The sequence below is a fragment of the Opisthorchis viverrini genome, assembly GCF_000715545.1.
Source record: "Opisthorchis viverrini unplaced genomic scaffold opera_v5_223, whole genome shotgun sequence".
Classification (NCBI taxonomy): domain Eukaryota; kingdom Metazoa; phylum Platyhelminthes; class Trematoda; order Opisthorchiida; family Opisthorchiidae; genus Opisthorchis; species Opisthorchis viverrini.
Genome location: NW_008751880.1, coordinates 556,369 through 574,282, shown reverse-complemented (window position 1 = coordinate 574,282; position 17,914 = coordinate 556,369). Strand labels below are relative to the sequence as shown.

The 17,914-nt window shown below is 40.7% G+C and overlaps 1 protein-coding gene across 1 annotated transcript in view; it reads right to left on the bottom strand.

The window, feature by feature from the left end:
- T265_14604 (hypothetical protein) overlaps window positions 1–17,914 on the bottom strand; it is a gene marked incomplete at both ends in the record, with an annotated part of 78,313 nt that overhangs the window by 57,729 nt on the left and 2,670 nt on the right. Inside the window, 5 exons of the mRNA XM_009174372.1 lie at window positions 587–1,141; window positions 2,307–2,420; window positions 4,220–4,411; window positions 9,415–9,552; window positions 12,826–13,041. Of these exons, the coding sequence (XP_009172636.1) occupies window positions 587–1,141; window positions 2,307–2,420; window positions 4,220–4,411; window positions 9,415–9,552; window positions 12,826–13,041 (1,215 nt within the window). The remainder of the gene's footprint in view (window positions 1–586; window positions 1,142–2,306; window positions 2,421–4,219; window positions 4,412–9,414; window positions 9,553–12,825; window positions 13,042–17,914) is intronic.

Sequence of the window (17,914 nt, the reverse complement as noted above, 5' to 3'; positions counted from 1 at the left end):
GGGGAAAAATCTTCGCGCTAAACCCTAAAAAATTGTGGCTTCTGTCACAAAATTGCTTTTGTATGCGGTGCATTCTCTGTCGGGAAACAGTGCTTTGTAACTTGAAAATTTTACTCACTCCCTGTGATGCGTAAGTGCTTTCTTGGATTACTTTTTTGCTCTGCTTCCGAAAAAAACCAAGTCAAAGGTAGTGCCTCTTGGAGGGGGACTTGTTTGTGAACCTTCAAACACGATTTATACGACGAACGCAATTATCGTACTTTCAGTCAGCCTTCTTCTGCACAGAAACTTAGGTTAGAATATCATTTCTTAAGTATTTTGATACTTGTTCACCGATTGCATCAAAGGACTATCACGGATGCCAGCTCATTGTAGTTAATGGCTGGATTTCTATGTTAACTTTCTGGTAATCAGTTTATCCTCATGAGTGCCAATCCGCTCTGTTATCCTGATATGTATAAAGATGCATATGTTTAGATCAATAATCGTAGTGGATCGTACCAGTGATACGATTTCACTCCAGAAACTTGAATATTCGACCTGCGGGCCTACCGGACTTCAAACTGATTTAATGATAAGTAAGTACCTGGATGCATGTGAGTCGCTGTCTGAACGCATCAAGAGCCTCAGCTGCTTGAGACAGTCGCGGATCCAACATGTCATGTGGTGTTTTCTTCAACTCGTTCACAGCAGCATTGTATTCTGCGATAAGTGGATCCAAACCCTCGATCTGCGAAGCTTGCAACCTGGAGTAAAGTTCGATTTGCCGGAAAGCTTCTTCAATTGCACGCAGACGGCGACAAAATAAGTTGAATTTTCCAAAAACATGCATCTCCGAAAGATCAAATTTTCTGGAACTATCACTCTCTTCCATGGCAGATTTGACTTGATGGAATGTAGCCTGATAAGCCTCGTTCAGATAGCAGCTGTCATGTATTTTTTTCAAAAGATCCTTTGGAGATTGTGTCCATACTGTATCTCGCGCTCGATTTGTGATGTACTGCCTGCAGGCTGTAATCATTTGATTCGTAACCTTGATAAACAGCGATGCAATCTTCTCCGCAGTGTTGTAGTAAGTGGAAATATTGTAGATTAACTGAATGATGTTCACCAGTTTTGGCAGACACTCAACCATACTAACCTGTATAAACCAAGAAAGTGATAATAATGGGTTTATATAAGGAAGGCAACTCAATGATAGTGAAAAAAGATGGAGCTCCATAGGGAGCAACACAGTTTATCAAGCGAATGGACGGTGACACCTCAAATATCTTACCAACTAGAGGGGACTGTTTAGCAGCACATTTATCTGAAGAATGCCATAAACACGGATTTATTTGATCCTCTCATCAACGTCATTCGCAAATGAGTATTTTTCGTCATTCTTAACAGTATTGAATAATACAAACACTTAACGGTTGGCTCACTCTTTTTTGGTCTACGTACTGGCTCTCATACTGAACGTAAAAATGGAATGACCTTCAAGAAAGCATTGATGTAAATTTAGACGGTTGCTTTGTTTCGTTTACCTTGACCTACGAAACGCTTTTGAGTATACAACTACCAAAGATCGATAAACGACGTTGGATTACCAGGAAAATAAACCAGTGCTAGGCTAGAAACTTCAGTTCACCACTCGTGACAGTAGAGATGGATGGCGCATAAGACTTTACCGCGTTAATCTGAACCACGATTTCCCTCCCGAAACATCCTTCTAACAAAAAAACTTTTACACGCTTCCCTGTTTCCTTTAATTCATCTATTAGGAGTCTTAAAAACCTCAACATCAGTCAGTGTTTTCTGTATGTATATCTTTTGCTGGCGTTTACACCTCTCTGTTTGATTTTTAGAAAAGTTCCTTTAGTGAATTTTTAGCCTATGGGTTAAACAGGAAACAATGCACGTTACCCAACCGTCCTGCTAAAGAGGCAAAGTAGGGTAGTACAGTTTGTATCCAAGGTGTCCGAAAATTTGCTGAAGATAGCTTCGTTCGTTTTTACCCCATGAGATTGGTGGATACAGATTGCCCATAATAGTCCCGAATACGTCCCATCTCTGAACTTCTACCCGAGAACTTTACATTATCTTTCGATTACCTTTTATCACGAACTTTGCAAGGAAAATGAATACTATTTGACTGTTCCGTCGGTAGCCGACGGGGCTACGATTGGCAGCCACTATCAGACTATGAAAATAACAAATCCGTTCAGGTTTTCAGGTGGACACAGTTCATCACCATAAATAGGCAGAAGATTTTGTGTGCTGCGTTACATTAATGGAAAGCTTAAAGAATTGACAAAACCTACCGGGTCGGACCGATAAAGTGGCTCACAGTATTCTTCCAAGGCATAGAGAAATTTCAAGTTATCTTTGGCTTCATTAGCGTAATTCGTTACTTTGGCCTCAAGTACGGACCAACGCTGCAAACATTCAGTAAACAAAGAAACTGTTTAGTGAAAGTTTTTCAATGAAATATGTAAGAGGGCACGTTACACTTTGTTAGTCGTATCAACGAAATAGATGAAAGAAAACAGCCGATTTCAGTGGCTAATTTTTCGCCCTTTTAATTGTGGGTCTCTACCATATAAAACCACAGTAATTCAGACGACTTCAGTCCTGCACAGGACATCAAGTACTGGCGTCCAAGGAGGAGATGATCTGACTTCCACTATTTCTCAGCAATTGGTGGAAGGCTGTTGGAGATGATAAAGCAAGCTCACACTTGAAGGGGAAGTTTACTAACATGTGTATTTCAACCAAGTCAGAAAAGGTTTATCGACTTTCAAAATGTTGAGTTCATGTTGCATTCGAGTATCACAGTTAACTGTCATTGTGATATCATGCACATCACTGTTCGCGTGTTTCTTCGGCTAAGGTGACAGATGTACAGCTAGCTGCACATGGAAACGGAGACGGTCTAATCCTGTTCGCTGTAAGCAGAGTTGTGGTGTAATTAAGCCGTACTCACTCGACAGCAGACGTTTAACAGTATGTCACAGGTATCAGTCGCAGCAGGATACTGTTCTTGAAGTGAACTTGAAGGCGTAGCTCACTTGTCCAGGATAGTCCGTGACCTAATAATAGTGGCCGCATTATTACCCATTAGAATGGGAACTAGATGTAACAGCCAACCAGGATTGTAGCAGTCCCTGGCCAGTAAAAATGACACTGAATTGGGATCCGTGTAACAAAAATTCATCTGGGGAGTGCCGTAGTGAGGCAGAGCGAGAACTCTGTATGTAAACATTTGCTAAGCATTCCTGACGTCGTATGAGGCGAACAAGTCTAAAATAAGGGACTTCAACTAAGTGTCCATAATTAGACATTTTAGATAGTTCACAGGCAAGTAACCATGTCATAGAACCCACCTACGTCACTAGAAATAATTCTTCGTTCAAAGTTATCCTTTGAGGTTGACCACACTTAGGATAGTGAACGCTTAACTTCTCCCTACATAGTGTTTCTTCGAAAAGACTGTACAGTAATCGGACTGTATATTGTGCGTACTCTTAGGCATCAATCTTGGGAGAAAGTTGGGGGGATGTGGGGCCACATATAAGACTTATTTCTTTTTTAATACTATACTTCTACTATACTTCATGTTATGTTTATAAAATGGCGTCGCTTATGGGCAGGAAAGGAAGCAACGGCCCGAAAATATTGGAAGTCATTGTGACAGAGGATACCGCACTGCAGGAATTAGCAATTGCAAGATATATTCACGGGATAAGCGTAAGAACCGGAAACAATGGATTAACATCCATTTTATTATTTGAGCAACATGGAGAATGTTCCTTGATAGGTAGAGAATTACCAAACGATTAATTCGATGTCAATGAGTAATCAAATTCAGCTAAATAGTTAAAAAGGCTTTGAAAGTTCCGAAGCACTAAACGATCCAAGCTCAATCCAAATGGTTTACCATTTAAAACTGTCAATTTTCAGTTCACAGTTCTAAACTTCCAGATGCGCAACACAAAAGAAGACTTTCGATAGGTTTACCACCCAAAGGTTAACAGCCAACGAGGCGAAAATACCTGTGCACACTCTCGAGTGAAACTATAATTTAGTGCGACCATGCTCGATGTTCTCGGTAATCATTACAATCTTTCTAGACAGTGCTGCTCTGTGTTGGTAGCTAGGCATTCAGAGCTCTACGTTTTTTTTTCAAGACCGATTGACACCCACAAAATAACATAAACATTGATATAAGCCATACCAATGGCAAACCGACCTTAACGTTATGTGATCTGCCTGCTTGTAGAAGAGCAATCACGGATTTGCAAGCAGGTTGCTGTATTTGGATTAACAAGCAGTTGAAAGTTGCCATTCGTCGCCGCCAGTAGTCAAGCTCTATTCGGGGTCCCGTATTACCAGGTTCTTTGCGTATCTGATCCGAAATGGCCAAAACCTATAAAAAGCAAGGAACACGTGATTTTCGTTATCAGAATGAGTCTGATATGCTTCTTCAAGAATACACGATCGGCCATGATCCCAGTGTGCAAACATAAGAAATAACTTTGACCGCGTCGCACTCATTACTAATGTGTTGGAAATCAGTATTATCAACAAAGAGTAGGCCTAATAGGCCAAAGGCTTCAAAACAAACTGTTTTCCGATGATAGTAAAAGGGTGAATGGAAGAGTGGTTATAAACGCATTTTGAATAGTTTCTGGATGAACCCAACCGACAATCAGATGAAAATAAATGATTATCACGAAGACGTTTTCTTTTGGATCCGCCGTCATACACAACACTTGACTCAGCACTGAACCAGAAAGCCTTGTCATAAAAGGCCGGTTCAGAATCTCTGACATGCTCTCTCTCTCATATGGAAAAGCCAAGCTCCATATCCTATGGACTTCCAGCTAGAAATGATCAATTTGACTTTGGATAAATGAAGAAATAGATGGTGAACGAATCAGGTCGACGGGGCCTGTTTCTAGTCTGCTTTGTTCTGTGAATTAAAATAATAAGTGAGCAACTAACACATCTACTTGACTATAACATCTGAACTATTCACCACGAGCAAGGGAATACCACTTGGCCCCTTTGCTGAATGTCTGCCGCCAGGCGACGTATGATTCTAGGTCTCTGTGCCTGGTCATAGGTAGTTGGTTGACTGAAGGATTAGACTATGCCATTAATTGATCATTCCAACCCAGGTTCAAGGGCCAATTTTTATGTTACTGTTAACCTGCATCAAGTAACTCAAGATCACATCATAGTGGAACAAGGCAATACAATGTAAGTCACAAAAATCGTTATCCACATGGCCGAGGGTAGAGTTAGCATTCGCTAATTCTCTAATGAACAAACCAGCCGGACTACGATATATAAAAAATCAAATTTTGTCCGTTGTTAAACCTAGCTGACATGCTCTGAATGCCCTTATCAAATACGTCGTCTCCAACTGATCCCGCTTTTTACGAATACCAGTTGAACATAGTGTCTCTTAAAAATCTTCATTAGTGTGCTCTAGCGCTATTGTCAACAACTTGTCATTCCAGCTTTCTTCACTCGTTGATGAAACGTTGGCTGGCACCGCAGAATGTTTCAATAAAACTTAGGTTCATTCGGGTGCGCAGCGCAATCAACACCTTTATGTGTAAGAATACTCTTCTGTTGAGAAGCCCATGACGTTAGGGATTGTGAAGTGAGATACGAACACTAGATCCCAGTAGAGTGATTCTCTCCCAAGAATAATGCCCGAGGGAGAAAATAAAACTATTTCCGCCATAGATTACCGCTTACTTAGAGGGCATACTGAACTTTTTAACCCAGGACAATAGTTGGACCCATTAGTCTGAGAGAGACAACCGCACACTTCCTCGGGCTTCAGTTTCTAAACTGCAACATATCTGTGACCTCTGGGATTAGTTAACGGATTTTGAGGATTCAACTAATTTATTCATGGACTAATACCTACCTCACAGTCTTGCGTTTTACTCGGTTCTTGTCTATCACATTAATCATTCATGGGTTGAATATTTCTATATTGTAGGTTCATGGTTAGATTTATACCACGGTCCAGCAGCTGCATATTATAGCCCGCCAGTAATGCCGATTGCAGTGTCTCGTCTAGCAAGAGACAGAAGTGTTATTGGCTTACAGTGCGGTTCATAATGTTTTGTGGTTATTCTAAAATGAGGAATCTTTGGGTGCACTGTTTGGAGCTAGGGATGAAAGTTTTTTCAGTCATTTTGATTTCCCTCGTAATCGATGTAACGAATATTCCTGTCTTGAAAAAAGGATTTTTGCATTACGTTATCGTCAGCAAAGCTAGGCTTTTTTGAGCACTGTTGCAGCACTATATACCGGTTTTTCTCATTCAAAACTTGTTACTCAGAGATGAGGACTTCGATCCTTTAGAGACAAGAGATCTCGTGAGTCATTTAAACTAATTCTGTCCCTGTTTCGTAGTAGATTGTGCACGTTCCCAATCCTAAGCGAGACCAGTGGATTAGGGAATAGCCTGTCGCTGTCCAGTTGTATCGTCGTCTACGGTAGGCATGCAGTGTGCATAGGTAGTGATCGGTCTCACTGTTGTACTGTTGATGTAATCCGACGTAGTGCTCACTGGAACTTCCCTTATCAGTTTAGCGAGTTAGGTTAAATACACTGCCTTATTGTTGCCATATTGCAATATCAGATAACTTTCCCTCCACCGGTAGACGTACATCGTCATGTTATCGTATACTGCCACCGGCCATTTAACATTTACTTTGCTTGCTTGACTCTTTAAGCCAGCAAAGTTTTCGTTACAAAAACCGTGACCAAGACAACGAGGTTGCCTCGCTTATTGTAAATGTATTGCGACGGTCAATTACCATGTGTCAGGGCGCGCCCAGACAGAAGAAAAAGTACATATGCAGAGAGTGACGCATCCCGAAGGTCATCATCGGTTCGACACGTCCGGAAAGTGGGTGAGTTGGCGGCTCTCACCAAACGGCTTAGCAACACACGACCAGCGTAGTGGGCCTGAGAATGTTCACGACCGGAACACCACCATTGGCTGTACGGAGCGAACAGGTGAATGACCATATTTGGCCAAGTAGTCATCCTATATATTTAAGCAGATGCTCTGTACGTTTTGTCCTGGCAATACAGCCGTGTCCGCAGTTCTCTGTCTTCTCCCTATCGCGTAGTCTGGCAGGCTCAGTGCAGGCTTACCAATAGCTCGGCCACCGCACAGATACAACACCATGCCGGTAACACACCGGGCTATTTGGACAATCAAGATCCAAATTCGGGTCTTCATGAGTCTCACACTACTGAATTTCCATTTTACACCGTCGTGACTGTTGTTTGTTAAGAGCCACATCATGTCGTTCACCTTTTTGGTCTACAATGTGGAAAGACTGAAGAAACCATTTCACTATCCTACGACGCACTTTTTTCATCAACAGTTTTCACTTATCATCTGGATGTACCTCGCATACGGAAGCCTTCTTTTGACCCAAATGAGCTACTAATACGAATCCTGACTGAAGGATACACAAAAAGTTCCGCAAAGCCTTGTGAACAACGACCTATGGTGTGTTTATTTTGGCTAGCATTCAGCTCAGTCTGATCCCTTTCTTAGTCCACGTTCATTTCGTTCAGTTTGGATACCGGTAAACATTGTGCAATTCGTGGCTAGAACTCATTAACTCTACTGTTTTGCATGCATGTACTTTGTCAAAATCAATCACTGGCCATTGGTAAGCGTCAAGATATTTTTCTTGCCAGAGTGAATAGTACATGTTGCGTTGCTTACACTTATGGTACGGTTTACTGATCTAGTCTCATAGCCTTCAACTCAGGATTGCTTTCTTAACACTTTGAACCACCAGAGTAAGCTTTTCACACAGTTGAAGCTTACTACCTTCTACTACGAAACTACACGTTGAATAAACTGTATGCCAACTTTCATAAATCCAGGTTCAAAGGTAGCCGAGGTAATGAAGAAAAATAGGGTGGTCTTAAAAGCACTTCTCTCAGTATGTTCACCAAAAAGTATGCAGCGGTATATTTGGCCAGCGTCATTTTACAATGGTCAGTCAAAGGAGAATATCGCAACAAAATTATTTTTGTGGACGAAAAGCAATTTTCGAGTAACGACTTTCCAGCAGTTTTGACGCACAATGTTTTGTAAATGTAAGGGATATAGAATTCTCTTTTCAATTGGTTATTGCTTTTGAGGGGGGAGTTCCACCATAAAAGCCCCCCCCAGAGATGTTTACTACTTTTCTGGATTGCTTATGGAAATATCGTTACAGTCACAGAAAGTTATGGAGGGAACTCGATGGATAATCCCTCAAGGCAAACACTAGACACGATCATTCAACTAAATTTTCTGTGGTTTGATGGACAGTTTAGTAGACCGTATTGTTCTTTTTCTACACCGATCTCCTAATGATCGCATAAATGACGAGCATAAACCGTTTTTTCAGGCGTATGTGTAAATACTAACTCTGTTTTTCAAAATCTCCAGGCCTATCATAAGTGTGAATTTGATATGAACAACATTATTTAACGTTGCATCCCATTTCACCTCATTTGGAATTCTCTTAAATCCCTGCCATAGTGTGCATACATTTTGGCATAAAATGAATCGTTCTCAAACGAACGCCAATAAATCCAATGCGGCATGTTTCTTATGAGTTTGAAGTCAGTTAAAAAAGAAAAATAATGATATTTAGCTATTAGAAATCCTGTTCTTACTCAAAGTTGACACCCTAACTCAAACGACTGCCAAAAAAACACTGTGTACGTTTATTTTTAACTAGCGAAAATGTTAGAGACATTGTCTTGAGTGAGTTCCTTTGGAAAAATGAAAGGCACGTAAAATGCACCTTTTTTCATGACTTGTCTATTTGCCACTCATATGGCAGGCTACAATGGAATTTTAAGGCAATATTTTAGAAACCACAAAACACTGAAGAACCCGTTGTTGAGATATGGTCGTTGAAAATCCCATAATTCACTTTGGACACTTCGGTTTTCTAAAGCGACTATTTATAGTCATCCGGTGGCTCTACTGAAGGACTAAAGAGTGGTTAGCTCAAACAGGGACTAATGCTACTCCCTATGAGTAAATTCGTTTAAAAAGGCTGCTGAAGCAGTGATGCCCAATCTTATATTTCGCTTATCTCAAGACAAAACACATGGTGTGATGACGCCGATTCTGTCTTTGGTTGACCTATTAGTTAGTTAGTAATATCACTGACCGTTTCGTCTCTAAAGATTCATCTACTGAATGAGCACCTCTCGCTGTAAAATTAGGAAGAGGCTGTAGGAAAAAACGCAGAGTAGGCCCATAGTAGGGAGTTTCTGGTCCCATTGGGAGCTCTGAGGCATGTGTCGGAAAATGATCACCAATTAGAGGCGGACTTTAGGAAGACCGATATCGATATCTTAATCAGCACGTACTTGTTCCAGCTGACTGATCCATGTCAACACGCATGTTTCGGCGTCCATTACGAGCTGTGGGTCCGCGTGGTATCCATTCGAATATGTGAGCTGACTGAGCCGTTCCATCAGTTTGGTGCCTGCCGGCTTGAGACTGGACTGTAAGATGTATGAGACATGAAATCACGCACTGCCTGTACCATTTGTCAGTTATTGAAATGGTTACTGGGTTGATCACCAAACTCGGTATCTGATTTGCACAAGCGTTTTCGAAACTCGAGGCGTCATCATCGGTGCTCTTCTGCTTGATAGTGAAACGTTCTAATGTTCTTTCAAAAGACAGGGTGATACCTTGAACAACCCTTCTAAAGTTGGTTTATGCTGTTTTATTTTTTCTGTTAAACAGACTAGTCTCCTACTCTCTAAGGTGTGAACTAGCAACTTTAAGCACGTTACCAATATGATGGCAATTTCGTTGCTGTTGACTTATCTACTCAAATATTTAAAACCTTCTAATATTCCGGTGAGAGAAATCAGCCTCGCCGGTCACGCCCTTCTAAATAACTTGGCTGTATCCATCAAATGATGAACCTATGATTCTGGCTTGATTCTTGCTTCACGAAACTAAGACTAAACTAAGACTATGGTATCAGTTAAAGAATGTAGTTGCAATTGATTCAGACAGTTAGACTAACAGAACCATCAGTCCTAGGATAGCTACTCCAAATAGTACCGGCGCAATTATCCTCCTTTTTGTAGCTTTCCATAGCATTCCCCTCTAAAAATTTATAAACGATAATCAATATAGGAAACCACTTGTCCTTTCCACCAATTCGTGGGTCACGATGAACGCTTTTGCCCCATATTGCTTGTCATTGCACCTAAACTACATACCTTAGGCTTCATATACTATGAAGCATTACTGCAGTGCACACCGTAGTTTCTATACTCTTCTAGTAAACCGTGGAATATATTAACTTCATTGAGCCTGGAATTTTCCATTCTTTATATCCTTAGGAAATGATTTGTACGTACACTTAAATTAATTCTGTATGATTGTGAGGGTATCATACTACATCTGAAGAGAAAAAACTCATGATTGGTAGTAGATACCTTTCTAAGCCAAAGTGGCACTTTAAGAATAATTAATCATCAGGCCCGATAACGATTTTTCGTTATTTTTGCTTAAATGATGTCTGTCGTATAGAAGTAGCGCTCTACTCATCCCTGGTTCTACCGGTATCTACCGATGAGTGATGAAAACTCGTGACAAATTCATCCCACGGGGAGTTAAGTACCAGCTTGACCATAACGTAATCCTACTAAACTTAGACCAATATTAGTCGATAATGCTCAGAGTAACGCATGAATAACATAGTTTAACAATCACCACACCATTTGCAGGAAGAATAGCGATCGCACTTGAGCAGTGCATTGTTTCTATGATTAGCAGTGACGAAACTACTGGAATAGATTGCAGTAATGTATAATTCCGCTCGTAAATGTTCGCTTCGTGTTATAGGTATGTAGATGTATCTATCTGATGAATCCAGAAAGAAAATGTTTGACAAAATTTGCACCTTCTTCTATTTGTAATTATGAATAGTGACAGTTGGGTCCTGTGCTCCCTTGGTTTGAATATTTTGTCGGCGATTGTTTTGACTGTTATTCCAAGTCAACAGTTATATTAGCAAACCAGCATTTCTAACTGATGAGGCCATTTTACTTTATTTGTTTACTAAGCACCAGTGACCGGACCGTCGTAAAAACCATAAAACATAGTGGATTAGATGAATCAACTTATTCAAACCATCAATTAAGTTATCTGCGTATTTTTCGCCGCAGATTTAACTATTCAAACCCATGATAGGTTTGCTTTTTGTCAATAGGCTTAGAAAAAATTAGGAGCGACTAAGTAGGGTGTAAGCGGGAGCATTGATTTTTGTCATACGCTAACGGGAAGTCCTGGCGACCAGATGTGGGAATGAGGAATACTGTTAGGCCGCGCTGTAGACAAAATATGAACTGGATACCAATAGCTTTATTGAGTTCTCAAAGAGGGTCTAGGTTATTAATCGCCAGCCAACAATTTACGGGGATTTCTGGGCCCACTTTAAGTTTGATATGGATTAACTAAGTTCGAATCTGCATATAATTTTCTGAGGCTTGGAAAAGTTGACGTGGTCATCCACCGATACAATGCGCAATCTTGGAAAAGGTTAGGGGGACTGTCCATGGATTTTCCTCTCATGATGGAGAAAATTTTCTAATGAGCCAAGTGTTCGCTTTGGAACATGTTGTGTTTTTGTTTCTGTGCAAATTCAGTTACCTATCTTGCCGAGTGACTCTGGTATAGCTCTTATGTGCTGATCGTGTCAACACTTGTAGAGTGAGCTTACGAATATGTAATCACAAAGGCTGTGTAAAAACCTCCCGTTGATAATGTTTCAAATATCTTCTTCGCTTCAGTAGTATTCCTACTCAAACAGACAAACACTACAAACACATTCGGCCAATCAATTCAAAAGAAACTAAGAAACAAGGCCACGAAAGTAAATACTCAGATGTGTACCATCCACCGCCACTGTCCTAGTTGTTACTTCATGGGACGTCGAACCTTATGTCGATTCAGCTGATGTTCAGTAGCCTATCTCATTTCGAGATATAGCTTATACCGAGACATTCGGTATGAAATAGCAGGGATAAGGGGCCGCTGTTTTGTTATAATCTTAGATGTCCATGCGTCATCGCCTGTCAGTGGGCACAATGGAAGTGCCAACTGGTTTGATTGCAAATTATTCAGTCGTCTATGCTCTGACAAACATCGTTTCCTGTGTTGCATCGTCGTTTGTCAAAGTGAAACTTCGATTGCCATTTGGTCAGTCAGTCACAACCCGATCAATCTACACCCTGGCATTTGCAAGGATTTTACAACCCGAATACTCCAACAAAACTTTATCATCTTCCTCGTTCTACTCTATTCAGCCAAATTCGGTGAAGCCGTGCTTTATTGCGCAGAGCTTTTTTTTATTATCAGCAAAAGCTCCAACAGTGATGAAGTGAATATATGTTTTGGTGTGCACGTGGAAGATTGCGAGCTGTCTAATTGTCGACCTCGGTTCCATGTTCGTAGATAAGTTATTTTGTGTTGGGTAACCTATATGAGCTCTCTCCCAATTATAGTTTAAGGCAGAAATGGCATAAGTGGGAATTCGTGTGAAATGTTTCAATTGATTGCTGGTTCAGGTGACGCTAGGGTGCTCATTATACAATCAGTTGAAGTAAGGGCGGAGGGACAAAAAGCCTTTGCTAGCTTCCGACCAGTTATAAGTTTGCTACTAAGCGTAACAAAATCGTATGAACTTGGACAATGAGTTTGATGTTCACTACGCCCATTCAAACAAATCACTGTACACTTTAACATATTGTTACCTGGGTGTCAAGAATGTTTGACGCATCGCACAGAAGGTCAAGGAAGTTGGAGGTATTATCCACCAGGTCATCCTTGTTGAAGCCGGTCAGAAGTGATCTGTCTGCCTGAGGACGATCCGGTATTTGTTGCAGTTGTGGTAGAATTATGGATGAAATGTGTTCTTCCATACATTTCAGCACGCCTTTGGTTAGGTCCAAAGTCATAAAGATAACCTCCTGTTGAGAAGATGAACGTAAACAGCATCCTGTCTAATCAGTATTGCTTTGAAGGATACGCCACACGAAGTGCTTCTTAAGTGAATATCCTTAACTTTTGTACCAAACCCTTAGAATGGAAGATGTCAACAACAAAATAAGTAGCTCAGTTATCGTTGAAGGTCAATGTCCGGAAAGACAGAATAATATTTTTTAGGAAACCATAATGGTTTACTCCGCTATAGCTCGAATTTCAGCAGACTGTAATATACCAATAGAGAATTGTTAAACTGGCTAGGAAAAACTTCATTAAGACTTGTTGGACATATTTAGAATGTGAAAACTGGACTGTTTTTCAAGAAAGTCTTTGAAAAGGGGAAAGTTAGCTGCATGAGACTTCTTTTCTATTAAGACTACTTCTGTAGGAATATCCTGGATGAGCAATACCATCCTAGCCGGACACTTGTTTTTTATACTTAGTATCGTACATATGATGACCGTCCGGTGCCACGATAATAGGTTCAGCAACCAGTTCGGTGACCAGAAATAGCTCACATGCCCGTGGTTAGAGGTAAGACTGCTCCACAGAAGCTTCTTATTTACAGGACGGAAGCAATCAGTGCATACCAGTTTGGCAACCACGTTTGTGCCAACAATTTACGGACACAAACTTCACTGTGAGCTACCAAGCCAGCTTTCAATTGGCAGCACTTGTCACAGTCTTTGCACGTAAGCTCAGTAGGTTGGAACTGGTGAAGAGGCACAATATGATACGTGCTACACTGTGTCGAAAGTAACCAGCAAGGTAAAATGAAACAAGGCTGTTGGCTCTATCTAGTGTTGCTGGACCATTAGCTCACCCAGAATAACGCCCGTGCTATCCGGTCGGCACTACGATGAGGTGTTTCAACGTGACACTATTATTATCCTTTATTTTTGAGGACCATGGTCACAAACATATAAAGTGAATGCAAGCGACGAACGCGAAAGGATAACAGGAGAATATGATAGAAAAGAGAGAGATGTCTCATGCGAATTCACCCCGGGTTGATTGCGTTGGTTCTATGTTTGGGCATATTAGTTTGCTATAATATACCACCCCTATGAGAAAAATATTCCTGTCGAAACATATTACTCAGAAGGTATCCAAAAACACGGTGATAGCCCATGGCCGGCTTAGGCCTGGGGATAATCAGGAATTCTACTGCTGGTATGACAGTCATACTTCTGTAGTTGATTCCGAACAAGACGAAACTCCTATATTATATCCGGGCGTTTATTTCATGGCCTCACATTTCTCCTCCATAAGGGGCCGACAATTCTTCATTGGAAGGCCTATCATATTGACGAATGTATTATAGATAGAGGCTGTGTATCCAGAAAAAAAATATCTCGGTGGATAGACGGGGTGCAAAGGTGGATACACTGTGTGGCATGATACTCTATTAATACATCATTTGGCGTTTAAAGCCATGGCTTCCTCTTCAAATATAGTTGTGATTCTCTAGAGCAGCGGTACTTTCAATTCCACAACGTTGTGCCTTTAGATATTTCTGCGGAAGCTTGTGAAAACCGATGGAGCAAGTCAAATTATCCATGTCTGCATAATTTATTTAAAAAGTTTACCTGTGTTGTATCGGAGCACTTAGGGTTGATTTGTTTAGCCAAGTTCCCCTGTGTGTTCTGCCACTCTCTTGTGTTGTTGGTACCTATGGCCTCTTCTTGAGTGCATTTCGCTTTAAAAAGTTTGCATTTTGCAGACCATTCTGAAAATGTTCACATCGTTGCTGTTTATGGCGTGATATATCGATTAGCCACCTACTATTGGTTGTGTCTTTACTCTGATTCCACACTAGCAAATAAATATTGGGCCAACATTTTAGAATGGTGCTTAACCTTACCTGTAGAAGGAACACTCGAAGAGACTGAATATTTCAGAGATTGGGACACCTAAACCGCTTTGCTCGCTGTGTTGACCTTGACTTCTTTGTCCTCAAATACCGCCGCGTTTACGCGGATATGACGTTCTTGTAGTGAACGCAATGCAGCGGAAGCTGCCAGTGTTGGGGTCTCCCTCTACCCGCAAACTTAAAAATCATGGGAGGCAAAATTTATCGGGTTTTTTGTTCGTGTATTGCAGGCCAGTGACTTTGCAGAACAGGCTTCATGACTGTTTTTATACAACGGTCAAGAATTTTTAAGCTCACGCTTGACGCGAACCAGTTGAACAGTTTTCAAACCTGAAAATGAGGATTGGAATCTGGAGGCACAGGCACACTCGCAATCCAAACAGCCAGCTACCACCCAGTCCGATGTTAACGCAGGATAGGGCTGATGTGAACACGACTAAATTTTGCTCTTGTCAATCTGAATCAGAATAATACTTGGTCGAAATGGGTCAAGATATTCTTATCTTAGCTCAGAAAACCACTCCTCTAGTCCTTAGTTCTAAAATATTGTTGAAAGTCCAGTATATTTCTAGTGAGCCCAGTAATGGCGCAATTCAGGCCCAGATTGTCTGCCTAGTTGGGAGTAAGGAAGATTTAAGACCAGGTGATTTTGTATCTTCAACTACCTTAACCTTAGACTGGGCTCTGACTTGCTAGCACTGGATTTGAATGCTGCCAAGTTCAGAAGATATCTAGTCTGGTTTGGATCATTGAATGATTTTTGCGGTTTAAGCAGACACTTTTATTGTAGTCACTCAGCTATAAATATCGAGCATATTTTTCAACAATTTTACATCTACTGTTTTCCGTCACCGCTTTACTACTGCTGCCCGTGTTCTGCACTACGTATCCTGGAATTTTCACCAAGATTCAATGATGAGGAAGTTGTGCCCCTAGAATGGCCACTTTAGATGCTTCAGTAAACGCTTCCATGGTGGACTTTTACAGCCCTCCTCCGTGTATGAATAAACGGTGAGCGAATTGTGAAAAAATCAACGATGAATATAAGATCGCTTTGAGAGAATGCCAATAGCGACTTACTGTACTCGGTATAATGCGCTGAAAAAGCTGTGTGCTATTCTTTAACCGTGTAAAAAAGAAATGTTTGCTTTTCAAAGCATGTGCGAAGAATATTACTTTCACAAATTCTGAAGAAGGTAATGACTGGTCATTAGCGTGTCAACATATTTGGGGAATGTGGACTTCCTCCTCCGGAGCGCATTTTAGCTTATTCAAGATAGAAGAATAAGCTAACATCGTTCGAATCCATGATCAACTGCTACCGAAATTTATAATTGTAATGGCTTTTGTGGATGAAGTTGTCGTAACCCTTATTGTTGTAAAGCTGAATTCTACTCCGTGCTAACGTTGACTTCCTGAGCACGCCACAAATAGTTTGTGACCAAGTACAAATGTTCCGACTGTCGAAAGATCGGTGACAAAGTCTAAGTTAGTGATGAAACAGAGGTAGAAGCCATTTTTATTCTTGTTTTATACAGATGATGCTTCTATTTAAGAATTAAAGTAAGTTGATTTCTTCTTTTCTCAACATATTCCATTCATTTTATTCTAAAATACTCTGTTAACGCTTGCTGTAAGGTACGCATTCTGTATTTGCATTTGACCGAACTCAGCGTAAACATATACACCAATTTGTTATACCTTATTATCGTTGTGGCCTCCAATCTCTGGCTCCGCCTCACCGCCAAACTTTCTACGATGCCCTAGTTGCACCCAAATTCCAATACCTGGATATGGGACTAAAAAATTCAAATTCATTGGTTTTTATTTTCGCAAAGGTCTGTTTCAAAAGATTTAACGATAAATCATCCTTGAGGCATCTTGTTAATATACCCTGTTTTTATTCACCTAGGGGCATCTGGTCGCAGTCTTCACTCAGTAACGTGACAAAAACATCCACATCAAAAATCATTGAGAAACAATCCTCACGACACTGTAAACTGGCCGCATGCAACAGACTAATATTATGAAATTCTTACAGCTTGCCTCTTAGAAAATATCTGGCCATTATGTGTTCAGTTGCTGGAACATCCTTTGCTACAAATAAACCTAAAGGAAGCTGTGAGAGCAAATTGGATTGCATCGCTCTAATCTCACTAAACTTTTCAAATTTTGTTTTATTTTTATGTTTATCTACAAGAATGGTGTGGTCCTTTCCGCTCTTAATGGTAGTATAAAGGAGCAAGTGCGCCATTTTTGGGAGGAGTTTGGGGGGGGGGGCTTACGAAAATACATACTGACCGCTATAACCGACATAAGTTGATGTTCCGCGTTTCAGCATCTTACGCAACAATTGTTGGTGTCACCAAATAATGCTACAAATGGCGCCTGCCAAGACGAGCAGGTATGGCAATTTTTCAGGTAGAACGGGAAAATGATAAGAATTGTATAGCTTGGAAAACAGACCTTGTGTAGTAACGCCATCAGAAATGCCTAGCAGGTGAAGTAATCGAATATCTTTCTAGATGCAGTGTGTGATGAACATGACTGATGCTCTATTCATTGCTCTATTCATTATTCTCTTGTTTTAATATTCCATATGCTGTACATATTCGCCAATTCGAATACATACGTGCTGGTTGCCACTCTTCGCTGAATTCTGGATTTCTAGTTTGTCGGGTTATACCGATATACGTACGAAACTTAATTCCCATATTTTGGCGTCGCGACTGGAACAATTCATCATGCCTGCCGGAATGGAACCATTAGATGTTAATTCAACTGCGCGTGACGTAGAGGATTATTTGGAACGATTCGACATATGGTGCCTCACAAAATCCGAAATGGATGAGAAGAAACTCACTGCATATTTCCTACATTTCGTTGGCAAGGAGGTGTATACTTTGATCAAAAATTTAGTATATCCTGAATCTCCAATCGATATTTCTTACACTGCATTGAAGAAAAAAGTTCTTCAACACTTC